This window comes from Cottoperca gobio, chromosome 3 (assembly GCF_900634415.1).
Source record: "Cottoperca gobio chromosome 3, fCotGob3.1, whole genome shotgun sequence".
Classification (NCBI taxonomy): domain Eukaryota; kingdom Metazoa; phylum Chordata; class Actinopteri; order Perciformes; family Bovichtidae; genus Cottoperca; species Cottoperca gobio.
In genome coordinates, this window is record NC_041357.1 from 24,951,095 (window position 1) to 24,978,594 (window position 27,500).

Genomic DNA, 27,500 nt, shown 5'->3' on the forward strand with positions numbered 1-27,500 from the left:
TCTATCTATCTATCTATCTATCTATCTATCTGTCTGTCTGTCTGTCTGTCTGTCTGTCTGTCTATCTATCTATCTATCTATCTATCTATCTATCTATCTGTCTGTCTGTCTGTCTGTCTGTCTATCTATCTATCTTCTATCTTCTTATCTATCTATCTGTCTGTCTGTCTGTCTGTCTGTCTGTCTGTCTGTCTATCTATCTATCTATCTATCTATCTATCTATCTATCTGTCTGTCTGTCTGTCTGTCTGTCTGTCTGTCTATCTATCTATCTATCTATCTATCTATCTATCTGTCTGTCTGTCTGTCTGTCCTATCTATCTATCTATCTATCTATCTATCTATCTGTCTGTCTGTCTGTCTGTCCTATCTATCTATCTGTCTATCTATCTATCTATCTATCTATCTGTCTATCTATCTATCTATCTATCTATCTGTCTACTATTTATAAGTAAAACTTGGTTCTAAATCTAACTCATATTGATGAGTCTGTGTTGGCAGATGTTAGGCCGTCTGGATTTTCTGCTAATCAGTTTTTTCACTATCCATTAGTGAAGTATTTGTTTTTGTATTTGTTTTATTATGTTTTTTAGTTATGGTTACTCTCTCTACCTCCATCCCTACACTTGTATTTTGAGTGTAATTATGTTAGAGAAATATTCCTCATAACACCACAAAGTCAGAATCCAAATCAAATAAAAGGGTTTAATCTATATTCTTGCAAGAAGGAGCTGAGTTTATACATACAAAGATAATCAACTCACACACACAGATTGTAAGGCTACCATGTGTTGCTCAGAGAAGCAACTGTCCCAGCCCCAGTATTTATATGCAGATATCAAAGGAACAAACCAATTCAGATCAGGTACCAGACGTGCTAATCAATCGACTGAGGACTGTTCTTTGATTGAGCAGTTCACCTCCTGTCCCCTGCTGTGTTTACACTCGGTGGTTCCTCCTGTCCCCTGCTGTGTTTACACTCGGTGGTTCCTCCTGTCCCCTGCTGTGTTTACACTCGGTGGTTCCTCCTGTCCCCTGCTGTGTTTAACACTCGGTGGTTCCTCCTGTCCCCTGCTGTGTTTAACACTCGGTGGTTCCTCCTGTCCCCTGCTGTGTTTACACTCGGTGGTTCCTCCTGTCCCCTGCTGTGTTTACACTCGGTGGTTCCTCCTGTCCCCTGCTGTGTTTAACACTTAGTAGTTCCTCCTGTCCCCTGCTGTGTTTAACACTCTGTGGTTCCTCCTGTCCCCTGCTGTGTTTAACACTCGGTGGTTCCTCCTGTCCCCTGCTGTGTTTAACACTTAGTAGGTTCCTCCTGTCCCCTGCTGTGTTTAACACTCGGTGGTTCCTCCTGTCCCCTGCTGTGTTTAACACTCGGTGGTTCCTCCTGTCCCCTGCTGTGTTACACTCGGTGGTTCCTCCTGTCCCCTGCTGTGTTTACACTCGGTGGTTCCTCCTGTCCCCTGCTGTGTTTAACACTCGGTGGTTCCTCCTGTCCCCTGCTGTGTTTACACTCGGTGGTTCCTCCTGTCCCCTGCTGTGTTTAACACTCGGTGGTTCCTCCTGTCCCCTGCTGTGTTTACACTCGGTGGTTCCTCCTGTCCCCTGCTGTGTTTACACTCGGTGGTTCCTCCTGTCCCCTGCTGTGTTTAACACTTAGTAGTTCCTCCTGTCCCCTGCTGTGTTTAACACTCGGTGGTTCCTCCTGTCCCCTGCTGTGTTTACACTCGGTGGTTCCTCCTGTCCCCTGCTGTGTTTACACTCGGTGGTTCCTCCTGTCCCCTGCTGTGTTTACACTCGGTGGTTCCTCCTGTCCCCTGCTGTGTTTACACTCGGTGGTTCCTCCTGTCCCCTGCTGTGTTTAACACTTAGTAGTTCCTCCTGTCCCCTGCTGTGTTTACACTCGGTGGTTCCTCCTGTCCCCTGCTGTGTTTACACTCGGTGGTTCCTCCTGTCCCCTGCTGTGTTTACACTCGGTGGTTCCTCCTGTCCCCTGCTGTGTTTACACTCGGTGGTTCCTCCTGTCCCCTGCTGTGTTTAACACTTAGTAGTTCCTCCTGTCCCCTGCTGTGTTACCTGGTTCCCTGTCCTGCTGTGTTTAACACTCGGTGGTTCCTCCTGTCCCCTGCTGTGTTTAACACTCGGTGGTTCCTCCTGTCCCCTGCTGTGTTTAACACTCGGTGGTTCCTCCTGTCCCCTGCTGTGTTTAACACTCGGTGGTTCCTCCTGTCCCCTGCTGTGTTTACACTCGGTGGTTCCTCCTGTCCCCTGCTGTGTTTACACTCGGTGGTTCCTCCTGTCCCCTGCTGTGTTTAACACTTAGTAGTTCCTCCTGTCCCCTGCTGTGTTTAACACTCGGTGGTTCCTCCTGTCCCCTGCTGTGTTTAACACTCGGTGGTTCCTCCTGTCCCCTGCTGTGTTTAACACTCGGTGGTTCCTCCTGTCCCCTGCTGTGTTTACACTCGGTGGTTCCTCCTGTCCCCTGCTGTGTTTAACACTCGGTGGTTCCTCCTGCCCCCTGCTGTGTTTAACACTTAGTAGTTCCTGTATTTTCCCATCAAATTAATTTGCCAAAAAAGGGAGAAAACACACAGCAGTTAAAGATAAATTAAATGATCGGATCTTTTAAAACATTTTTTAAATTTCTTTTCTATTGATATCGTGAAAATATCTTTATCGTGAATTATTTTGCCCATGATTATTGTATAGCGAAATTGTAATATCATGGCAGCCTTACGTAATAAACATGTACCTTTATGGGAGAACATCGGGAACTAGCTCAGAATGTCAGTCGGTGTTTGTTTCCAGTATCAGTGCTCTCAGTCCTTGTAAACATACCGTTAGCCATCCTTGTAATGATTTGACTAAAGGGCCACAAACTGTGTGAAAAACCAACAAACTGTCCACAACTAAATGAAAGGCTTGGTAAGGAGAACATATTTGCTGCAAATCAATAACTGTTGGACTATTGAACAACATTGATGTACTAGTCTTGCTCCAAAATTCCAATATTTCCCTAAGGCAAAGCTGCTCTTTAGGGGCTTTGTTGGTGTGTTAAAGTGGTCAGAATTAACATTCACAGGACTGTGTGCTTCAGTGTGAACAAATATATATTCATGTTTATCCGTGAGTTTTACAAACAGCATGGTAATCTAAAACACTAAAAACAATCCGTACAATATGCAGTGATTTATCTTCCAACGACTTTGAACCTTTACACATTAACGTAACTTTATTTCGACATAGTTTCCAGGTCACTATAGTCTTGACACGCTTACTTAAGCACTCCTACTTAGACCACAATAAACTCCCAGGGAACACTCTGACCTGATATCATCTATAAATATCTCTTAGCTCTATAACTCATTTACACTATTTTGTTTCTAAAATCTATCATTTCCTTTAAATTCCTTTATTTCCATTACCCAAAAAACCACTAAGTGTGAATGTTTTGTAATATTTCACATCAATTATCACCTTTCGTAAGCTTTAGTCTTATCGTCGACACTATTATCATTTGGGTTGCATTAACATTAAAGTTATTAACACAGATTTGTTTCTTGTTGGGATGAAAGTTCTGAACTCTCCTTGATTATCTCCCAGAAACAATTATAAATGTCCCCGAGTTTGTTTTCCGTAACTTCTCTTCTCTGTGTCTCTGTGTTTGTGTGTATTTGTGTGTGTGGCTACACAGGAGCACTGTGCTATGCTGAGCTCGGCACCATGATCACCAAATCAGGGGGAGAGTATTCGTATTTATCAGAGGCTTTTGGCTCCGTCGTAGCCTACCTTTACTCCTGGACGACTGTAATGGTGCTGAAGCCGTCCTCCCTCGCCATCATCACTCTGAGCTTTGCAGAATATGCCTCAACTCCTTTCTACCCCGGCTGTACTCCTCCTCTTGTTGTCACCAAGTGTCTTTCAGCAGCAGCTATATGTAAGTTATACTTTAATCCTTGTAATTTAATGGTTAAAAGCAGTAAATGACACATAATGCATTGATCACATATTTAAAGCTGCTGTAATAAATGTTTTTATATTAACTGCGGATTGAATTACTACATGTAATGTGAAACGGGTCTCTTTCAGCTCATTGTTTTGGTTTTTACGGCCTGTAACTTAACTGTTTTGGTTCACCCTAGGTTTGGTTCATGCTCATCCGCATAGTTTTCAACAGAAAGCTGTTCAGCTTAATGTGATCATAAACTCACTGTACACTACCTGCTCAATCACCATACAGCAGACAGACAAAGGAAGTGACTAGCTGGAGCACTTAGCAGCTAAAGTACCTGTATCTGATATTTGGTGGAAACTAAAATAGAGCTAAAAGAGTGAAAGGTGGAATTACTCAAATAAATGCTAATGTTGCTCTATATCTGTTAGATATAAGCAAAGGTTTCCTGACAAGTTAATGTTAATAATATGTTATGTTGTGTTTGCAGCTTCTTGATACTGCCCCCTAGTGGCCAAAACTAATTTACTGTAAGGGCATGGTCACACATGCGCAAAATTAACATTTTGCCGCCCGTTCACTTCCATTCTATGCAAGTAAAGGGGCGAAAAAAACATTTGCTTCCAGTGGCAAATCACATTAAAGCTCAACTTTGGTGAATTTTCAGGCAAATATTGTCTCGGTAGGCCAGTGGTTGGGGCAGAGCTATTGCAGCGGGGGCGGGGGGCTTGAGCCCTGCTAGCATAACAAGGACAAGCTTGTGACAGGGCTCCCAGGGGGGCTTGAAAATATTCTTATCTACAAAAGGAGGGCCCTGCAGAAACAGTTTGGGAACCACTGCGGTAGGCAATGGTCGCTCTGCTGCATTCGAGCCTGTGTGACCTTGTCTTCAAATAAGTTTCCCTGCCAAAAGAATTGGCTAACTATTTGGACATTGTTACAATTTGCAGATGTGAAGAAAAAATGAAAGTTAAAGAAAGACAGCTAACTTGGTGCATTATATATTTAGTATCATTTTTAATCAGCTTGTCTGGGGGAAATAAGAGGGAACGGAGTTGACTGATGGCTTGGACTAGTAACTAATTCTGTACATTATTATATAATCAACAGATCAATGGTACAACTTCTTTCAGAGACACAAATCATTTAAAATGTCTAAGTAAGAATGTTTTACTGTATGTTCTTAACTTTATTGTGTCTTCTCAGTTTTGATCGTGGGCATCAACTGTTTGAGCGTCAAACTGGCTAGCTACGTGCAGAACTTCTTCACTATAGCCAAACTTTTCATCATTCTTGTCATTGTGGTGGCTGGCATGGTTATGTTGGCACAAGGTCAGTTTCTTTAATATACAACTCCTCTTTAAATAATTTGGATGAAACGTTTAATAATAACAAATAATATTTATGTTGTATTGTTTGTTTGTATCCAGGAAACACGGAGAATTTGTCAAATGCATTTCATGGCACATCATCGTCTGTTGGAGCGGTCGGACTGGCGTTTTATAACGGGCTTTGGGCTTATGATGGATGGTAACGGTTATACTTCACTTCACTTTACCCTTTAACATGAGAATTGACCACACTCCTCTGTAATGCATGGAAGTGTACTTTCTCAACCGATGCAAAGAGCATTTTTCTTTTTATAGAGGGACAGTGACCCTACTCAGCCTCTCAGCTACTCTCGAGCCTTGTGCCCTTTCTCCAAATGTGTGGATTCAACCCTTTGGACAACCTTTTTATTATCTCCAGAAAAGGCCATGTTCCACATATTACAGTTATAACTTTCAACCAAGTTAGGGTTTGTCATCAACTGATAGAAAAACTCTCCAAAATGGTCAACGGGTCTGCTTTAACCACATAGCGACGAGATACCATGTTGTTGAATTGCAGAAACATGGCAGTGCAGTGGGGCCCAGTGAGTGGCAGTAACTTCCCCAGCTCTTCCCTCAGGTCTTGTGCATATTAGATGCATTCAGGTCAAGCGGTAACCTCTGTGTCTGAAAAGTAAAGCAATATGAAATTGAAAGTGGATTCTCTCCACTGGTTGCAAAAGTCCGATTGTAAAGAAGTCTATGAGAAAATGACCCTACTTCCCACTTGATTTATTACCTCAGTAAACATTTTCCTGACTAGTTTTAAGTCTTCTTCAATTCTTCATTTTGGTTAGATAATTCCCTTCACGAGTGGATCCTTGTCCTGTGTCTGCACTGTAACCTTGGGGTTTCCACAACAATGCTTGTGTCTCCTGTGCTGTGTGACTTTTTTATCTGGCCTCCCTCCAGCTCCTCCTGGCACAGGAGTGTGTGGCGGAGCTGTGTAGCCTTACTGAGGTGCCTGTCTTTGTAATGTGTAAGGTCAATTTGGGTAGCCTATATCCTCCATTCTAGCCAGTCTTTCTTGAGGGCTACCTGGAAAGGTGGCCTCATGGGACCAGTGTTCATTTCTGTGTTATGTTGGGATTACAGCCGCGGTTTCAAGCTATAATCTTTTGTACCAATAAGGCCAATTAGAGGGCAAAGTCTGTGTGAAATACCACATTGAATACTTAAATAGCATGTCACTGACATTGAATGCTGTGATCCCTTGCATAGCACTGCAGGCAGGAAAAACTAGGCCTGTCTGGGTGGGCACATTTCAGTGTGGTGATCTGCAGAGGAGAGTGATCAGGTTTTTAGATTAAAGTGATTAAAGAACTATAGTTGTGTGTACTTCTTATTTTATAGCATTATGCTAACTTGTGAAATGACACATTCCTTGATTTCTTAGGAATCAACTGAATTTCATTACAGAAGAGCTGAAAGACCCATATAGGTAAGACAACCTAAAACTCATCTTTAATTTTATAATACATAGTTTTTAAGAGGTCCTTATAATACGTAGTTTTTAAGAGGTACAAGTGAAACCTGAACTGTTTTTTAAATTGCAAATATATTATGGTCATTATACAAATACAGAGCAGCATGTCTGACAAGGTACACTGCACACACTTAAAGTACACTCGAGTAAAACATTTCCATCAATTCGTCTCAGGGACTTGCCACTGGCCATCCTCATTGCGATCCCTTTGGTTTCTGTGTGCTACGTGTTGGTCAACGTTGCTTACTTCACTGCTATGACCACCACTGAACTGCTGTTGTCTCCAGCTGTTGCCGTGGTAAGAACCATAAAAGATTGCCATGGTTATTGAAAAGTTGAGAGCTATTGAGTTTTAATATTGGCGTTAAATTAAAAATGTGTTTATAGTAATGAGAACCATGTGTAACACCTCAGTATTTATTTACTCTGCTCCCTTGTTTTTTCTTAAGTATTTGTTTGTCCCTCCTCAGACTTTTGGAGACAGAGTCCTTTACCCTATGTCTTGGATCGTTCCTCTCTTTGTTGTCTTCTCTACATTCGGCTCTGCCAATGGAAGCTGCTTCACCGCTGGCAGGTAAAAGAGATTGTTCTGTCTGTATGCATAAAACTATGTGGTGTGCACATTTGTTTGGATAAGAAAGGAAGCACAAGTAAAGTTGTGAAAGTATGAGAATAGAAAGAGAAAGAGAAACTCAACAACAACAATACTCACCAACGCAAAAACATATTTCTATCTCTCTCTTGTCACAGACTGGCCTATGTCTCTGGTAGAGAAGGTCACATGGTGAAAATCTTATCCTATATTAGCCTGAAGCGCTACACTCCAGCCCCTGCTCTCATATTCAACGTGAGTCCTGCATATTTTACGAGTTCCCTTATATACCTTTCAGTTTGGTCTTACATGGTCCTCTGCATAGTGGTTCACTTTGTGTTGCAACAATTTTAAGCACCTAAAAATGCAGGCGACATGATATTTAGTCAACGTTACATTACATCATTCAAGTTCAGATACATAATCTATTCATTGTGTGGTTACCTTCCAAATAAACAACATATTCTCCCTCTTGGTTTTTCTCTGCTTTAGGGTATTTTAGCTATTTTCTACATTATCCCAGCAGACATCAACACCCTCATCAACTACTTCAGCTTTGCTCAGTGGGTGTTTTATGGCCTGACAGCACTGGCTCTCATAGTCATGCGTTTCACCAGGAAGGAGCTCCATAGACCAGTAAAGGTGAGACTTGCTGATGGAAGAGTTTTCAGATGTCTTTTTGGAGGAAGCTCCTCTTTTATTGTGTTTTGACTCAACAGGTTTATGCATTCGGGTGATTTGTTAACTGGAAACTACAATCTGTATCTTTCCACACATTGAAACGAAAGCTAAGATGACACAGTCTAGTGTCGTGTTTCTAAAAAGTATTATTAACTGATTAGATAGCGAGACAGTAAATATAATATTCACTGAAGTGGTGAATGTAATTTCATTTAATGTTTATTTTGGACAAATACAATATACCTAGAGAGTTGCACAAAAAATATCCAATACAATGTATCACAGCGTTTATATCTACTGCTAATTTCTAACGCCCGTCGCTAGAATTGAGACCATATTTGCATTTTCATCTGGACAATTGCTCCGATCAATATTTCTTAAAAGCAACCAAAATATTAGCTTCATTTTTGAAGGTTCAACCAAATGGCAATTGTCTTCTTATGGTCTTATTGTGTTTTTTAAAATGATATTTTATTCTCTTTAGGCTTTATATTTGTGCAGTTGCAGAAGTTGGGAAAGTTTCCATTTAAAGCTATATTTATTTTTATGGAAATGTATCTCCATAAAACATAACCCTTCTACTATGACAGTAATATTGCATTATGTTTTAATGGAATTCAGTTGTGGTTGTGATCACGGGGCAGACATACAAGTAAACAGTGGACGTTGTGTTATTGTGTGATTACTCGAAGGTGCCGATTGTCATCGCAGGCCTCATGGTCCTGGTGTCCTGCTACTTAGTCCTGGCTCCCATCATTGATAAGCCAGATCTGGAGTACCTCTACTGTACCGTCTTCATCTTCAGTGGACTTCTCCTCTACTACCCTTTCGTCTACCGGAAGGTCAACTGGGCACAAAACATCATGAGTAAGTAACTTCTTACTGGAATGACTGAGTTTCTCTCAAAATGTAAGTTATTGAAATATGTCTTATGTTCTTCACCATCAGTATAGAATAACATGGGAAACAATGTGTTCAAAAAGGTAGAAAACAAACAAATGAAATACAGTGTTATGTTGTGCTGATGTCATTGAGCCTTCATGACCTTCCTTTCCCCTGCAGGACCCATCACCATGCATCTCCAGCTGCTGCTGGAAGTAGTTCCTTCTGAGAACACTTATTGAGAAAGTACAGAACTGACCACCAGATCAAACGTCTGTTGCTTGTCGTGAAACATGTTGAAGCTGTTTTTTTTGGAAAGAGCGTGCTACAAATTTGGTGCCCTTAGTGGATCAGAGCCAAACATCAGAGCTCACCTCTTTTGAAAAGCTGCATGACAAAAGTACGTGCGGTGGTCGTGAACCTGCGTACACGTGTCAGATGAAATCATTTGTCATTTGGGTTCAAGGATGAAAGAAGAGGATTCATGTTTCTAGAGAGTGTCTGCTTTAGTTAGAATTTATTTAGATATATTAGCTATTTAAAATAAAGGTGTAGAGGAGTTTGAGAGTTGAAGAATTTGACCCTCTTCTCATGATGTCTCTCTCCACGTGAAGAAATAAATCACTGACAAAAACCCCACACTTTTGTCTTAATAAAACATAACTGGCATGAATCATTAAGCAACCATGTTAAACATTTCTTCTTGTAGTAAATGTGCACGTTTTTACTGAGCCAAATGTGTTGATGTAGAGCTGCCAGAAGTTTTTAGATATGCATGAATCTGCACTTGAGCAAAGGGAAGTGGTAAACATTTAGAATGCATTGTGTAGACAACGCTCAGCAGATTGTGCAACAAGATATAGTCACACGTTTTTTTTTATATTGCTCCTGTGGTTGTAAATTGAATCATTAGAGTTTTTTTATTATGTTTTCACATTGTTTAATAATGCTCTCACTCTTATCTTTCACACTGAAATAAACTGGAACAGTGCTGCATTGTATTAGCTGCTGGTTATTAAATGTATCAATCTTGGACATTTCCCAACTGTGCCTTTGTGACCTGACTGCTGCTTGAGCTCAGTGTGCTTTTATGTGTGATTGTGAAATATTATGAGATATGTATGATATCCCCACAAACTGTGTCCCTAAACATATGTTGGAGTTGACTCTGATAGTCTCTAAACATTATGAACTTTACCAAGTTGACCAAAGAAAAATGCTAATATCTCATACTTGTGTTAATTTAATGGTGCGTCTGTTCATATCAACTCATGGATTTGTGGGCTGTATGAAACTTTCAGACCTTTGCTGATGGGTGATTATGTTAATGGACACAGTTATTAGTAAAAGCAACACAATTTGTGTTCCCAATTGTCCACCAGATGTCAGTACAGCATTGTTAAACAGAAATGCAAAGGCATGGGGGGTCTGTGCTATTATCATATCCCTATAGTAGTTATATATTATGTATTAATGTATGTATATTTAATGTCCAATATTATGTAATATTACTTTAATATCATTGTGATTAACAATAGTCAGGGTGAAGATGGGGAGCACTAGTCTTCATTGGTGATGTCAAAGGATTATGGGTCAGAATAGCCAGAAAAGCATGCTGGCTTGCATGCTGCAAACACGGATGCATTTGGACATCCTGGTATTTTTGGCATACTGCATTTGACATACTATGTTTTGAGACATACACATTTTTTTTCTGGCATACTAAATAGTATGGTAGTATGGGTATTGGAACGCACAGTATGCAGTTTCATAAAGAACTCCTATGCAGAAGCTGTACTTGGTCTTTGTTGCCCTCTAGTGGCTCAGAGTCTCTCCACACAGAGTCCATCTCCCATATGCAATCCCCTGGTGAGAAAGTCAAGGTTTTCTACAGTAGGTGCCACTAAATCCACATTGGCCATGCTGACTGAGAGGACTTTAGCAGGGAAGCTGCTTAGAAACCTCTGCCAAATTAGGTTGGAACGGTTCAGAGAAGCAGCATGTTGGTTGTGTAGCCAAGCCTGTTGCATTTGGCTCCTTTTAAACATGCATGGTGAAGAATGCTGTTGTCCTGCAGAATCAAGTCAACCAGCCTCGCATATAGACTGAGTGTGTTTACAAGATGCAGGACTCTGTGGGAAATAGCCAGCTCAAAGATAGATTTGTGATTCAATGCACATACAGTAGCTGTAACATAAACGCCCTGGCTTACTTTATCATATCTCCTCCTCCTATATTTTTTGGGCTTTTTGAAATTTTGCTCTGAGCAGACACGAGCAGTTTCATTGTGTTTCATCACTCTTTAAGGGGCATTGGGTACCAGCATGCTGAAAAACATTTTTCATTTCGGCCTTTATTTGGTGTTGGTGCATTTGAGATGATGAAAGATAACTCTCCATTAGGGGCCAGGAGAGTTCAAGGATTTCATAGCATTAAAGAACGAGACAAGTGACTTATTTGTAGTTGTGAAATATGATAATTCATGTTCAGAGATCCGCACTAAACTCACTAGATCACAGGGAAGGTGTGAATTGTGACTCTGTTGGACCAGTGTGTGAATGTTCATGAATGACTCAGTGTGCTTGACAATATGAGGCATCATTTATCCTGCTGATGATGGTGTGGGGGCCGGGGAGAGGAAGCAGTTTGCTACTCAGTGCAATGCCTATGAATAAAAGCCAGCTGAATTGATTAGGTGCATACACATTGTGTTTAACTAGTTTGACAATGTCACAAAAAAGCTCACAAATCTTTCTTGAAATTGTGTTACTTTGGATCAGTGGTAGAGAAGAAAAGTACTCCATTACAAGCAAAGTCATGCATTCAAAATCTTACTTTAGTAAGTGCAGCAGTGTTATCAGAAAAATGTACTTCTCAAAAGTAAAGAAGAAGAAATAATTCATTCCTTTATCGTTGCTTTTCTGTGGAATACTGGATCATTTCGCCTCTTTGGACCTCAAACAGTTGTTTAAATCACTTGTTTAAAATTGAACAATGTGTTTTATTTGATAAATTTGTCAAATGAATTGTTTAATGTGAAATCCTAATCTGTCAAATAAATGTAAAAAGCACAATATTTCACTCTAAAATGAATAATTAGGTAACATGAAGAGGATAAAAGATAAGATACAAACTTTTACAGATCCTTCAGCGGGGAAATTTCCCATGTTATAGCAAAACAAACAAACAAACAAACAAATAAGATAACATAGCCATATACAAATATACCTTTCACTTATACAGGTAAATACAGTATATCTCAAAAGTGAGTACACCCTTTAGATTTTTGCAAATATTCTGTTATATCCTTTCAGGGGATAACATTATCCTACTGAAACTTTGATATAACTTAAAGTAGTCAGTGTGCTGCTTGAATAACAGTATAGATTTATTGTCCTTTGAAAATTACTCAGTACACAGCTGTTAATGTCTAAACAGCTGGCAACAAAAGTGAGTACACCCCATAGTGAACATGTCCTAATTGTGCCCAATGATGTTGTTTTCCCGCCCTGGTGTCATGTGACTTGTTAGTGTTACAAGGATTCAGGTGTAAATGATAAGCAGGGCTGTTAAATTTGGTGTTTTGGGCACAATTCTCTCTGAATGCTGGACAACATGGCACCTCATGGCAAGGAACTCTCTGAGCGGCTGAAAAAAAGGATTATTGCGCTTCACAAAGATGGCCTTGGCTATAAGAAGATTGCCAACACCATGAAAATGAGTTGCAGCACAGTGGCTAAGATCATACAGCGGTTTTCCAGGACAGGTTCCACTCGGAACAGGCCTCGCCAGGGTCGACCAAAGAAGTTGAGTCCACGTGCTCAGCGTCATATCCAGAGGTTGGTTTCCAAAAATAGACGTGCGAGTGCTTCCAGCATTGCTGCAGAGGTTGCAGAAGTGGGATGTCAGCCTGTCAGTGCCCAGACCATACGCCGCACACTGCATCAAATCGGTTTGTATGGCCGTCGCCCCAGACAGAAGCCCCTTCTGAAACCGATGCATAAGAAAGCCCGCAAACAGTTTGCTGAAGACAATGAATCCAAGAACATGAGTTACTGGAACCATGTCCTGTGGTCTGATGAGACCAAAATAAACCTGTTTGGGTCAGATGGTGTCCGGCGTGTGTGGCGGCACCCTGGTGAGGAGTACCAAGACAAATGTGTTTTGCCTACAGTCAAGCATGGTGGTGGCAGCATCATGGTCTGGGGCTGCATGAGTGCTGCCGGCACTGGGGAGCTGCATTTCATTGAGGGACACATGAATTCCAATATATACTGTGACATCCTGCAGCAGAGCATGATCCCCTCTCTTCGGAAACTGGGCCGTAGGGCAGTTTTCCAACATGATAATGACCCTAAACACACCTCCAAGATGACAACGGCCTTGCTGAAGAAGCTGAAGGTTAAGGTGATGGACTGGCCAAGTATGTCTCCAGACCTAAACCCAATTGAGCACATGTGGGGCATCCTCAAGAGGAAGGTGGAGGAGTGCAAGGTGTTCAACATCCGTGCGCTCCGTGATGTCGTCGTGGAGGAGTGGAAGAAGATTCCAGAAGCAACCTGTGCAGCTCTGGTGAATTCCATGCCCAGGAGGGTTAAAGCAGTGCTAGATAACAATGGTGGTCACACAAAATATTGACACTTTGGGCACAATTTAGACATGTTCACTATGGGGTGTACTCACTTTTGTTGCCAGCTGTTTAGACATTAACAGCTGTGTACTGAGTAATTTTCAAAGGACAATAAATCTATACTGTTATTCAAGCAGCACACTGACTACTTTAAGTTATATCAAAGTTTCAGTAGGATAATGTTATTCCCTGAAAGGATATAACAGAATATTTGCAAAAATCTAAAGGGTGTACTCACTTTTGAGATATACTGTATATCCATGATAGCTTATTGCACAGAAGGACCCATAGTTGCAACAGAGAAGGACACAAATACATATATAAATATAATTACACAAGATGCAAGCAGGAAATTGCACAGGATGGTTACATTATGTCATACTCTGGATTTACACTATGTTGCTGAAGGAGCTGCTCAAGGCCCCCGCAGACTCTCGCAGGGGGGTGAGAGGTGTTGTCTATGATTGACGTCAGCTTGGCTAACATCCTCCTCTCCACCACCTCCTCTATGAAATCAAGAAGGCAATCAAAGACGGAGTTAGCCCTCTTAACCAGTTTATTGAATCTTTTTCTGTCCCTCTCCGTGTTTCCACCTCCCCAGCAGACCGCTGCGTAGAAGATTGCAGATGCCACCAGTGTCATAAAATGTTATTAAAATGGTCTCCTCAGCAAATGAAGACAAATGAAGACAAGATCAGTTTATTGCTGAGGGGAACACCCGGACTTGTACGCTCTCACTATCCAATACCGGGAGGTCCGGGGCGTCTTCATAAGGAAGTCTATCTCCATGTCTCTCCATCTCCTATGTCTTTAAGTGAAGGTTGAGACACCAGTCAAAGAAAGTCCTCGGTGACTTCTCTGTATTCCTGTTCGTTTCCCTTCTGACATCCAACGATGGCTGCACAAGCTACTAAAAGTCTGCATCCAGACAGAAATACTCTGCTATGATTAATATTTAGTTTAACATGGGTATCCCACATAAAAAGCAACAATAAAAAAAAAACTCTAAAAAGGTGCTTGAAGCACATCTACGCTTTCTGGCAGGCCGGTTTTGGCCCCCGGGCCGCATGTTTGACACCCCTGCTGTACATGTTTGACTCTAGATGAGGAGTCTGTCGTGCACTAAAATCAACAACTAGCAGTCATATCAAAAGTCTAGTTAGCATCTTCTATTTGTTTGTAACCAAACCTTTCTGGCAGGAAAGGGACATAATCAATAACGCTACATCTAATGCTAACCTGCTTTACATTTACTATTCTGCACATTCACAATTCTCACATGTTCACACGTAAGTTTTTATCTTCATTCCAAAACTTCCCTAAGAGGAGACGAACTGCTCGTGTAATAACTGTCTGTGATATAATCAAGTTCAGTTGTATCCTGTCTGTTTAATGCCAACTATGGCATGTCTTAATCAAACTTTGCATTAGTGCAATGGTAGATTGATTAAACATTAATATGCTAAATATGCTGATGAAAGTGAACGTGCACTCTGACATACACACACTTTCTGTACATATGCATGCAGCCTTGCATGGACGCACACATACACGTACAGTACACCCAAATCTTGTTAATGGATAGACAGTGCTGATGAGAACTCATCTGCATATTATTATCATCACATTACTGCACTTTCCCAATCAGTTACTGCATTAGCATTTGGAAAAGAACCTCGCAATCATTCAGTGACCTTTTCCAAAAACGGCTTTATAATGTGTCACTAATGAACATATGAGACAAATGAAGTCTTCGCTTGTTCCGATTGTTTTTGGATTATCAGAAATAATGCTTCAAGACCTGAGAGAGTGAAAAGTGTTCAATTTGCAAAAGTTTTGGTTTGTAATATACTGTGTTTGCTCAAGGTTTATGTGACATCCTTGATATTTGGCTTGTTTGCCCCTACTGAGAATTTTGCAATATTAAATTAGACTTAATGGTTAGAAGTGCCTGTAATTTCAGAGTTAAACTGTAAATGCACTCGGCTCACTGATTTTGGCACCTGAGGGGCAGAGGACATTAAGTCACAGTGAGAAATTAAATATTTAAAGAGCCCAAAAACAGGTGGGGAAAAATAACCAAGTATCACTTAAAGCAGAGGAGTCTGTTTTGTCAACATGACCTGTTTTCCTCCATTGGAGGGCACACTTGAATAAGCAGTGGCAGTGAAGTGAGCCGGAGCCATTTCATGTACACTGTGATCCTTTTACAGTAGAGGATCCACATCCCTATTTTTCCCCAGACACATTCCCTAGATTTGTGGCTCACCCCCACCTGGCACTGCTCCCAGAAATGTCCTGGCATTGCCTTTAGTGTTAAGAACATTATGAAAAAATGCTCTTCATTTGAATTATTATGTTTCAAATGACTGTTCTCTCACAAATGTCTCATTAATAACTTTGTTTGACAGCCTTTCTCTTGCCACCATGAATGCCTGCTTGTCTTTCTTTTCTTTTTTTTCAGACAGAAGCTGGCGTAGTGCTGATTTACTTAAAGTGAGATTATGTAATGTTTACCGAATAACATCCGTTGTGGCGTTTAAAGGATATGGTCGATTGCTAAAATGCAGTATAACAGTAGCACAAGCAGGAAAGCCAAAGTCAGTATGTTCAGTTACACAGCAATATTTATCTTAAGTTTTCTAATGGCATCATAAGCTGCAGTGTGTTATTGCGCAAGGGTGTGTTGTATCGCTTATGAATTCAGAATTTCACTTGTGAGAAGATGAATGTGTTCTGTCGTGTCAAAAAACTCACACAGTCTGGCTTTAATTCACATCATTGCGCGCACACACACACACACACACACACACACACACACACACACACACACACACACACACACACACACACACACACACACACACACAGTTGCTCACCAATCTTAAAAATGTGGATTTGTTTGTTTGCCTCAAGTTTGAACCTTTTTCCAGGTGAGGAAGAGCTGCACCCGAGGCGATGGATACTGCTGCTGAAAAATGGTTAATGACATGAGTTGACCTCTGTTTCGTTACAAACTCTTCCAGCTTACGGCGGTTTTACAGTAAAAATCACTTCTGCAATGAATCTTAGTGAAGAGACAATTAATTACAACAGAAACCGGAATATCAGGGTGACTTTTTTTTGTCCCTTATCTTTCCTTTTTAGTAAGCATTATCCCTCTCATCCTGCACTATCCATCTCTTTCACTGTCTTCCTCTCTCTCCGTGCCTTTTTCTCACTCGCACCCTGTCTCTCTGTGCACTCTCTCACACTTCCTCTTCCTCTCTCTCTCTCTCTCTCTCTCGCTCTTTCTCCTGCCAGGATTTTCTCTGTATTCTCTTTGAAGTTCCTCCTCCTCTCCTCTTCTCGCCCTGTTAAGGCTTTTCACTAACTTTAATTGAGCAACTTAGAGATCAGTGGCTGATGCCAACGTGATCAGTCACTCACAGGTGAAACCTCAGTTCATCTTACTTTGTATATATGTGTGTGTGTGTGTGTGTGTGTGTGTGTGTGTGTGTGTGTGTACAAAATATTTAATAGAAGTAAAGGTATTTGCATTTTTGTGTTTATACGTACCACATTTGTATGCACATATATGCACGCCTGTGTTGCTGTGTGAGTGAAAATGTCAGGGATCGGGAAAGTAATTGAAATAAATATATAAAGAAGTGCTGCTTGCTAATTGTGTTGCTGTGCATGCTCCGCTCTTGCACCCGCTGTAGTTTCTGGCTGTTTAGCGGCTCTTTGATCAGCAGATAGAGAGATGGTAGGGAGGCTAGTTAGGCTGGCTCCCCCGCCTGATGTATGGGTGGCTTCACTACACATTCTGCACACAGTGGGAGGCTGGACAGTTGGTGTGTGTGTGTGTGTGTGTGTGTGTGTGTGTGTGTGTGTGTGTGTGCATATGTGTGTGTGTGTGTGTGTGTGTGTGTGTGTGTGTGTGTGTGTAAAAGAGTGAAAGAGAGAGAGAGGAAGAGGTAGGCAGAGGTAAAGAAATAAATAGTTTGTGGTGAAAGAGAGGAAAGGAGAGATGATGAGAAAGAGAGAGAATGAGAGGAAATAAGTAGGGGGGGCATTTTTACTTGAATGAAAGAGTGCAAATAGCTCTTACTAGCTGCCTGGCAGGCTCCTCTCTGATGTGTATCCGGCCTGCATGTACTTTTAAACATTACTTACAGCCACTGCTGCTTCACAGCCATGTTTTGATCTCTCAGCTCATGGTCAAAGGTGATTTTCCTCATCTGTCAATATGCATTTGTGCAACTGAAAACATCATATTGATAAAAAAAAAAAGGATTTGCACTTAGCATCATTGGAGTTCAATCAACACAAAGCAAGTGCAACACATTATGTCACATTGCCAAGTGTTTTGCAAAAAGCGAGAGGAACGACAAGAGAGACTGAACTTGAATGATAACTTAAGGCAGACTGCATCAGCCGTCTTCCACTCCTGGTTGTCTGTTTCATCCAGTAGGATTGTTATGTAATTTTGTTATCATGAAATATAATTTTTTTTTTTTAAATCTCTTAGATATACTGAAGAACCAATATCCAAAGTCCAAATAGTCTGCTTATTCAAATCAGTAATGCTGTTCTCACAGTTAACTGACTAAACTAGGTAATCATGTTTTCTGGTATACCCCCTCAGAGCAAAACTACAAGCTGTGACATGTTGCTTGTCCTCCAGTCAATAACGCCCAGCCTGCCTATCTGGGCATGGCATTAAAAGATAAGAAAGACTCTCATTTATGGACAAATGTGTTCACATAGATTCCCCATACAATCCATCTATAGCTTGTTGTAGAGAGCCTGCCTCTCATATTAGCAGCCATGAATCAACTCTCTTTATCGACACATGGAGTAATGCAAGTGTAGCTGGGTAATCACCATGCACAGTGCAGGCTGTGATTTGTTACCATGAATAAAGATATACTATTGGTTACACTGGGACTGGATGGAGAAGCAACACTTTAGGTAGAGATTAGGCCATACTGGGTTACCCCCAAACATAAATAAAATGTACTGCAAAGCCACTGCACCTTTTCACCCTTAACATAAACAGGATTATGTTCCACAGATTATCAGAACTTTTGCTTCTTTGATGTGAGCCATGAGAAAATGAATTTGGGAGCTGCCCTTGCAGCAGAACCTCTCTTTAAAGAGCACACCTTCCAGGAGCAGTTGCTGTAGCGAGGTGTGAGGAACAAAGCCTGCAATATGTCCCTAATCGTATCCCTCTGGGAATAAGAGCGGGGTCAAGAGCCTGCCAATGCAAACGGTCACGCTGGATCTGAAATAACATGCAGGTTTCCACATACTGTACATATCAAATAGACCACGCATGACAAGGGATACAACACTCAACATGTGATTACACTATTCCTGGTTTCTTCAGTGAGCTGAATTTACCAACCCTTATGATCCAGCGTCTAATGAATTCCTTAAGTTCTTGTGTTTATAGCAGGGGAGGGGAGAGAGGGTATACGGGATGTAAGGAGAGGGGATTAGTCTTTGAAGTGGTGTTCTGCAAATCTCTGGAGGATAACAGAGCCCGAGGCTGGACTGTGGCTGTGGGGAGAAGCAACAACTACTTTTCCACTGTGGGGCCAACATCGAGGCTTGCCTTGGCCATGTACACCGGATTACCATTGTTATCCTGTTTATTTTAACCAATATATCCCATCAGATATACAATTACTTAAGGCGGCAAAAGGTCAACAGAGAAAAGCTTTGATTGAGACTGAGAGGCAAACAACAACTAAGCTATTGCTAGCATTGTTTGGCCCTGCACTGGAATATGGGTTCTAAGCAACACTGAAAAATGAGATTCTGTAATCCTCTGTGGTATACCCCTCCCTGTGCCTAACTAGCTAATGAACTATCAGCTATCTATCTTCATTCCACCTAGGGCCCACTTGTCCTTCCCTGCAGACAGAATCTACTTCTTGGCAGGTCTTGCTGAGGGGAATCCAAACCTCCTGGCTCTAAAGTAAAGTGTTGCATTCTTCTGAAAGTCATTTTGAGGTGACAAACAGGAGTCAATGATGCTATTTCTGTTGTTGCAGACTGCACCATCAATATTTGTGAACATGAAACAATCTCAAGCTAGAAACCAGACCGCTGTTTTCATCTGTGATGTCTGCAACGTATCAAAGCTAGGTTTCTGGTTTCTAGGTTTGTGACGTAAATGAGATTCACCTCACATGTAAACCTGTTGATTGGTAATGAATTAAGCAGCACAAACCTGTCGACTGTACTTTTGATTGACTTGTCCCAAACTCAAGACCAACAATATATTGTTATGGACACAATGTATGAAAACTACTCTTCGCCAAATTGACGTTTCATAATGTGTCAAAGGAAACACATGCCACCCTAAAATATCAATTAGGAAGGCATTCATACTGTAGTCCAGTGCATATCTAAAGGTGGTTAAGTGTTAGACGGACATTATTGCAAGTGGCAATAACTGAAAAACATATTTTATTCTAGTGCTATAATAATAATAATAATAATAATAATAATAATAATAATAATAATGGCTCTGTTCTATTTACGTATATGTAAGCCATGTCAGTAAACAGCATGCACAATGCTAGGGCCTTGGAAACATCATGTGCACCAAAATTGAATGCAGCCAAATGTAAAGTTATTAATTACACCTCTACCTGATGAGTCAACAATGAGACAGGCCTAATGGATGTTGCATGTTGATGCAGTCTGTTAGTCCAGTGCAGCTATGGCTGAGAGGAATTCAATCATTAGTTTTAGATGTAGCTTGTCATGTTGGACAAGTTCTGACCTGCTGATTACATTTCAGGGGTCACCACTACCAATTGGTATTCATCCTCGTTGGACCATAACGTTGGATGAATCGATGCCAAATTTCAAGGCCACTCATCCAATAGTTGTTAAGTTGTTTTACTCTGCAGTGTAATAAAGTGTTGGACAAACAGACTGAAGGACATCACGAATGACCTGCTGAGCCAACATTGCCATCCTAAATCCAACAAGGACAAAAACTGGTTAAGCAGTCTTTTACAGTTCAGATAATGGTAATTTGGGTCAAAGGAGAATTTAATAGTCTCTCTTAAAAGCATGCTGTTGTGTGTAGATGTAGATGTAATGGCTGCATTTCAATCAGGCATGTTTTTCCCTATGAAAAGTCACAATGTGCAATACATCACAATAGACCTATTTCACAGTAGACATTTTGACTTATTATATACCATGGATGGATCACTGAATGGGGCTACTGGGCACAGAACCAGGGGCCTACAGGGTTAGGGGGCCCCAGCAGGGTCAGAGCCAGAGAGGCACAAACAACCTACAGAAAGAAACACAAAGCAACAACACAGAGACCCAAAATACCACAAAGAGAGGCAAAACGACTATGAAGACATGCAAATTAGTTTAAAGACACACAAACTACCACATAGAAGACGACAGAGAGACAAACAACATCTACCACGAGATGGAAGCTACCACATTAAGACACAACACACTACAGAACCACGTGCAAAACAAATAGAAAGAGACACAAAATGACTACAGAAGATGCAGCTACATTTTGTGTCTCTTTCAAACATGGTGTCTTGCTACTATAAATGGAGGACCTTTTATGTATCTGTGCCCAGGGGTTCATTGTCTCATAATCCGTCCATGAGGAAAAGCACAGGTGATATAACATTAACAATGGCTCTGTTCTTTTCAAGCCTAACTATTGTGCATGCTGGCTGACTGTCACAGTGTAATAGCTTACTTACACAGTGACAGTCAGTCAGCATAAACAATACCAGAATCCTGAAACCAAAGCAACTAAATGGAATTTGGCCTTCATACACTTTGTTATTTACTCTTGTGCTGTTTCGTTTGTGACAATGACACATATTTGGTATAATAAATGATAATTGCTCCTTATTTCACACCTGTTGCTAGGTTAATTTCATCAGCCTAGATACAAATAAGGAACATGCAGGTAGATTTCTCCATAATTCTGCTTTAATAAACATGCTTTTTAAAGATACATGCGTTTTAAAGCACGAGACATCCAAATGACAAGCGTGACAACTATAATGTGGGTCCAGTTCAACAAGAGCAGATAATAAAAGAAAAGGGAAAGTGAAAGACATATCAATTAAATATTTTCCTATTTAAAATACGCCAGTTAACAGCATGGACTACTGTTCCACGGAGTTGTGGGTTTTCTAGTAGTAGGAAGATAGTTTTGTACGGATCATACCAAGTTAGCTCAAGTAATTCTCAGAATCAAACCTTTAAAATTGACTCTTTATTGAGTTCAAGTACAATATTAGCATGTATACTATTTAAAAATGATAACAACTGTATTTCTTTGTTCGTCTCTGTCACATCAGCTTAACTTTTTGCTGTCCAATTACCGACACACCTCCCCTCTCTGACAGTGGTTTGCTCCTCACTCCAGCTGATCGGCCCAGGATTCCCCGGTGGCTCTGCCCGTCGTTGGCTTTAACGGCTCCAATGTTTCAACGTCAAATTAAACTGTTTTAATTTTACGGAGTCAGTGGCCGCTCGTGTCGGCAAATCGTTCCTTGCCTAGTGAACATCTGAAGGATAACCTGTCCGGCGTATTGACTCTGTATTTACCAAAAAAACAGGGGATTTGAACGCAAATACGAGGCCCTCGCTCCATCCCCGGATTCACCTGCTACGCGGAGAGCCTCACACGGAAGACCGACATGGGGGACACGGGGAGCGAGGGCAGCAAGCCTCCAAGTAACGTTAACGTTGTACCCCCGCGCTGCCTCTGTGGTTTCTGGGGGTAAGGCGAACTACCTCTCAATTGTCTTTCTTTTAAATGCTTTTTTTTCTTTGCCAACAGCTAGCAGAGTCGCTAGCCACTAGCTTTAGCGGCTCAAACAGGGATGAGCTGCTTTTCTTGTTATTACCCCCTCCCTATTGTTTTGTAGCATTAGCTGCTAGCTAACACCAGCTGGCCTCGGTAACCTTCTCCTGGAGAGGTAGAGAGCAGGCTAGAGATGTGGGATAAGCTCTCCAGGTAATGTGACAGGCGTGACAACGTTGATAAATTGTTAAATAAGTTAGTATTCGGGTACTTAATAAAGAGACACCGCACAGGACAGTCCAGTTAAACCATAAACTGGACCTGGGTGGAAACTAGGCACTGATGGTTTTATGAGTTCAAATTTGCTATAAAGCAGGATTTGTGCTTATATACTGACTTGACATTGACAGAGTATTTTTTGTTTTGTTTTCTTAAGCACATTATTCATATTGTGAACAAGTTAACTAACCCTAACCCAAGATATCGTGAGGTCTTCACATGATTCTTTAAGTGTCAGGCAGGGTTTCTGTTACCAATCAATGCCATTTTAATCTGCTGAAATGTTAATTAACATATTAACATGCCCACAGGGAACATATGCAGTGGTAAACATGATTTAATATGGCACTTATAAAGTATTACATATACATATCTGAAATAGACTGTGCAGTTATACATACATAATCTGAACGATGATTGTACACTTTGGGGGCACAATATGGTTGCTTTGTTGGACTTAAGTGAATTGTAGTTGTTTTTACAGTATACTATTTTCCAGTATATGAATTGTTTGTTTTCTACAGAAGCTACCCAAGTGCACTAAAGTACTTAATTCACTAGTTGCATATTTTAAGAAGTTATCGGTTTGGAGGTGACCCTCTGACTGGTTGGATAAACATTACAGATATGTAAAACTTTAAATATTGCAATGTCAATCACCAGATCTCAACATCAGAGACAGTATTTGTGATGACCCCCCCCCCCCCCCCTGATCAGAGTTCACCGGTGATCCAAATATCAGTGTTTGCACCAAAATCATGACATCCCAGCATCTTGTTACAGTATCAAAACTAAGCATTAAAAGTTCCACATTTGCTTACAAGATGTTTTATTTTGTGCATTAAAAGTCCTTCACATTTCAGCATACTGATAAAACATTTGCCCCAATTTTGCAACTCTTTTTGCGTAAATCCACTATTATTACGTGGCCAATAGAAAGAATGTCACAGCTGTGATATGGACACTGATTATGTAATTTTCTCTCACCACTGTTCTCACTTTAATATCAGTCTTTCTGTCCTTGTAACTTTTTTAACCAGCTGATTTGTTTTAATATTTCATTTTAAAACTTAATTAAAACTGTAGTCCGTTACACTAGTGCTTGAATATGAGTCCACTCTGACTATAAGATGCACCTCCCCCATTGAAGATGAACAATAGAGGTGCTTTCCACTCCGTAGGAATTAATTTCTTCAAAAAACATGAGCTCATTAGTTGATTTATAGTTGATAGCAAGAAAATTAATTGGCAACATTTTTTTATATCGATAATCAACCAAGTTCAAACAAAACTTGTAAAAATGTAGTGATATTTATTAGACCAGTCAATCAATCAATCAATTAATTAATCTGCAGACTAACTGATGAAATAAATGTCCGTTAGTTACTACCCTACTTCAGAGGATATGAAAGCTAAGCTGAACCTGCTCTTTTAATACTAATGATGTCATGCAGCCCCTGTCAACATGTAGAGTCGAATATTTTTAAAGTTTCTGATCAACACTGACACTGGAAACCTGGGCCAAGTTTGAAGATTACAAATGATGTACAAGTTGTGTTGTTTAACTTAACTACAAGATGGACATATGCCAAACAGTGTACCCGGCTAATGTTTAATCTGTCCATAGAGTGTATCTGTCGCGCTCTTGGGAACATGTCCATGCTCCTTTTCAAAGTGATACATCTACCTGTAATAATCCAGGCCCTGAATTATATTCTCCTGCTTAGGCTTTGTTGTTAAAAAGCTTGTGTGTCCTTGGATTACCCAGAGGACAGGAGGACAGGAGGACAGCTAAACGATGTCATTGGTTTTGGGATTGGAAAAAATGGGAATTTGTTGTAAGCTTGAAGACTTGTCAGCATGATCTACGACGACATTTGAAAAACAACTACCTTCAGGTTGTTTTATAGCGTCGGGGCACTCTTTTAGACTTTTTGACTTCCACATGTCTTTTCCTGCCTCAGACTTGTTTGAAGAGGCACATTCAGGTGCACCATGTATGGCTGTGATTGGGGCTCTCTCTCTCTAATAAATCATAATTGCATTTGACATTTAGCAAGCGATTAATGCTCGTCTTTTGTTATTTCTCTCTACTTAGTCAGCTGCTATGTTAGTCTAATAGGTTTGTTGGTGGAGCATTTAATGTTACATTTTCTGTAGGGTACAAATAAAGATGAAGATAAAGTGACTTTATCTTCAATTTCATTTACACATCTAGATATGGATGAATACTATCTGGTACATGCAGTATATATTGTGATATACGAAGTTGTCTGGGAAAGAGATTATATGTAAAATAACTAGTGTCTGGTTTTGGCTAATCCAGTGGTATTAAAAACCTGAAATAAAAAAAGTAAATATGACATTGCTGACATTCAGAGACATTAAAAGGAATAGTTACCTTTGTAGAAACGCTGTAGCAAAATGTGTACCAGCTGACGCATCGCCTGCTGATATATATTGCCAGCATATGCTTTACATCATGTGCTGTTTTTCTGGTTTGAAGTTTACTGTATGGGATACATGAGAAAGACATTTATCTCTAAAATCCATACTATTACAGTAGCAAACTATTTAATTTTAGCACAATATATGTATAACGCTGAAATGTAATGAACATTGCTGCTGCCAGTGCTGTAGGGAATTGATGGATTAGCAAAGCAATTGCATTATCAATTAGTTAATTAATTAGCCCTACACTGCTATTCTGTCCTTGTACACAGCTCAGCTCTACTCTGTTGCTATTTTATTCCATAGGTGTACCATTGTCAAATTCAGCTATGTGCGTGAGCGACAACATGTCTGCGACTTCTCTCTGTATCCGTGCAGTTAGTTTGTCTTTCACCGCTCATGTCGGTTGCATTTAGTGGAACTTAATTCCTTCAAAAACATTCATCACCCACCGAAGCCTTTGCTCCTTTGTATCGCTCAAACTGCATCACCAAGGCATCGGAGCCCATCTTCCTGTCTGTTCCAATCAGATATTCTCATTAGTAACAGCAGTGGGCCAACTATGAGATAGACTGATTGTGTGCACTCGGTTCAAACTTCACTCAGCAGTTAACAAGCATGCAGCAGTTTCTTTCCTGCATGTTTTTTTCTCTCACATCCTTTCTCACCCCATTTAGAACCTTAATTAACCTGTGATTTGATTACCTCCTGATTTATAAGGTTGACAACAGGATGTGACTTTGTTTACGCAGTATCTTCCTCCCTGCCCCGTGTTCTCATGATGAGGTTTCTCCTCTGTATCGTTACTTCTTGCTTCCCCTTCTTTCTCTTTTATACCCGAGACCACACACCGGCAGACTGACGGCCAAGCCCGCAGGTTGACTGCAGCTGACCCTACATTCAGAAATGAGGACAACGGTGTGCAACGAGGCACCCAAAATAAATAGAATGTGACTGATGGCAGCGACCGTCACGCTCAATGCGCAGACAGTAAGGACGAAGGCTGGAGAGCAGCCCTGTCGGAGGAAAACTAGAGCCATCTGCTGTGATAGAGTTGTGCCACTGAAATCAGCAAGGCTTCAATGATCCACCCTATAACAACCCTCTTTTTACATCTTAATCCATGGTTAGGATAGGAAAGGTATGTTTCCAAGCTTCTGTATTTGGTAAAAAAAGGGAACGTTAACGAGGTTTGTAGTTTTCTCCGTCCGTGCCTTTTTGTTTGCCTTCATCAGACCAGCTAAGTGGCTGTCATGTCGGCTGTGTACATCGCCAACACACAAGCGAGAGGACACACATTTCTGACAAACTGTTTGCAAAACTGAGCCCACTTGTTCCACCATACTGACAATATTTAGCCTCACTGCTACTACTGCACATTGTATAGAATCAGTGTCTGTCGGTCAGAGACAAGTGCTCGTTCATGACCATCAATGATGTTGTATGTTCACTACTACCGATAACTATACTGTGTGTAAAACAGGCGGCAACAGGTGACTTCCATTCAGCTCATTTTAACGATATCTGCAGCTGGCCCAAAACATAGTCTCCAAAGAGACACACAGAAATATACTGTAACAGTTTGTACCTGCTTTCATTTCTAGTTTGTTGAACCAACTCCTGAGAACAATATCTGGGTCTTTATCTCGTAGGAGATGCTGGACTTTCTTTACTACCACTAGTTTACGTTTTTATGACTCTCTGTTGCTCAAGTACAGTCGGCATTTCTAATCATTAATATGTAAACTCTCTACAACCTGGACACCCGGATGACAGTGTGAATTCCCAAAATATGTGTACGATTTTTAAACTTTGGATTTCTATATTTTATACTCCTGTATGGTTTGCAAGATGTGCAGAAATGGATCCAGACATAATTCACACGTCAGCTGATGTCGCCTCCTAGCTAGGCTGCTGCTTAGACTATGACAGCCTCTTACATAGCATGACAACTTCTGGATTTAGTGAATAATTTAATACCGTAGCCTGGATCACACTTTTCCGTCTTGACTTTTTCACTACCAAGGTCCCAAATTGAAACATGTGACTCTTGCCGCGTGAATACTCACTCTGCATCTTTTTGGGAACGCTTATACAAGCTATTTGATTAACACATTTGTTTTTCTCCTCTCTGTTCTTTTCCTCAGGTCGAACAAAACTGTGAATCTCTGCTCAAAATGTTTTGCAGGTACGTACTCGTTCTTCTGTGCGCTCGTTTTGGTCCCCTGATCGCGTGTCTAACATAACCGTGTGTGTGTGTGTGTGTGTGTGTGTGTGTGTGTCGGGGAGGAGGGTCAACTACATTCTCCACTTCAGTAGATGTTCTGCAAAGACCTTGAAGTGACAAAATGCGGAGAAGTTCTGAGAGGGA

General features: G+C 40.8%; 2 protein-coding genes across 6 annotated transcripts in view; both read left to right on the forward strand.

Moving 5' to 3' along the window:
• The window catches only part of slc7a9 (solute carrier family 7 member 9), a 13,806-nt gene extending 3,810 nt beyond the window's left edge, over positions 1-9,996 (forward strand). For both annotated transcript variants that reach the window (XM_029426089.1, XM_029426088.1), the window contains exons 4-13: positions 3,695-3,937; positions 5,159-5,284; positions 5,383-5,482; positions 6,719-6,763; positions 6,983-7,106; positions 7,279-7,382; positions 7,559-7,655; positions 7,893-8,042; positions 8,774-8,948; positions 9,144-9,996. In XM_029426089.1, the coding sequence (XP_029281949.1) occupies positions 3,695-3,937; positions 5,159-5,284; positions 5,383-5,482; positions 6,719-6,763; positions 6,983-7,106; positions 7,279-7,382; positions 7,559-7,655; positions 7,893-8,042; positions 8,774-8,948; positions 9,144-9,205 (1,226 nt within the window). In that variant the 3' untranslated portion in view covers positions 9,206-9,996. The remainder of the gene's footprint in view (positions 1-3,694; positions 3,938-5,158; positions 5,285-5,382; positions 5,483-6,718; positions 6,764-6,982; positions 7,107-7,278; positions 7,383-7,558; positions 7,656-7,892; positions 8,043-8,773; positions 8,949-9,143) is intronic.
• An 11,988-nt stretch (positions 9,997-21,984) lies between these two features.
• The window catches only part of LOC115006333 (AN1-type zinc finger protein 3-like), a 14,838-nt gene continuing 9,322 nt past the window's right edge, over positions 21,985-27,500 (forward strand). For all 4 annotated transcript variants that reach the window (XM_029428521.1, XM_029428522.1, XM_029428520.1 and 1 more), the window contains exons 1-2: positions 21,985-22,375; positions 27,277-27,317. In XM_029428521.1, coding sequence (XP_029284381.1) covers positions 22,293-22,375; positions 27,277-27,317 — 124 coding nt within the window. In that variant the 5' untranslated portion in view covers positions 21,985-22,292. The remainder of the gene's footprint in view (positions 22,376-27,276; positions 27,318-27,500) is intronic.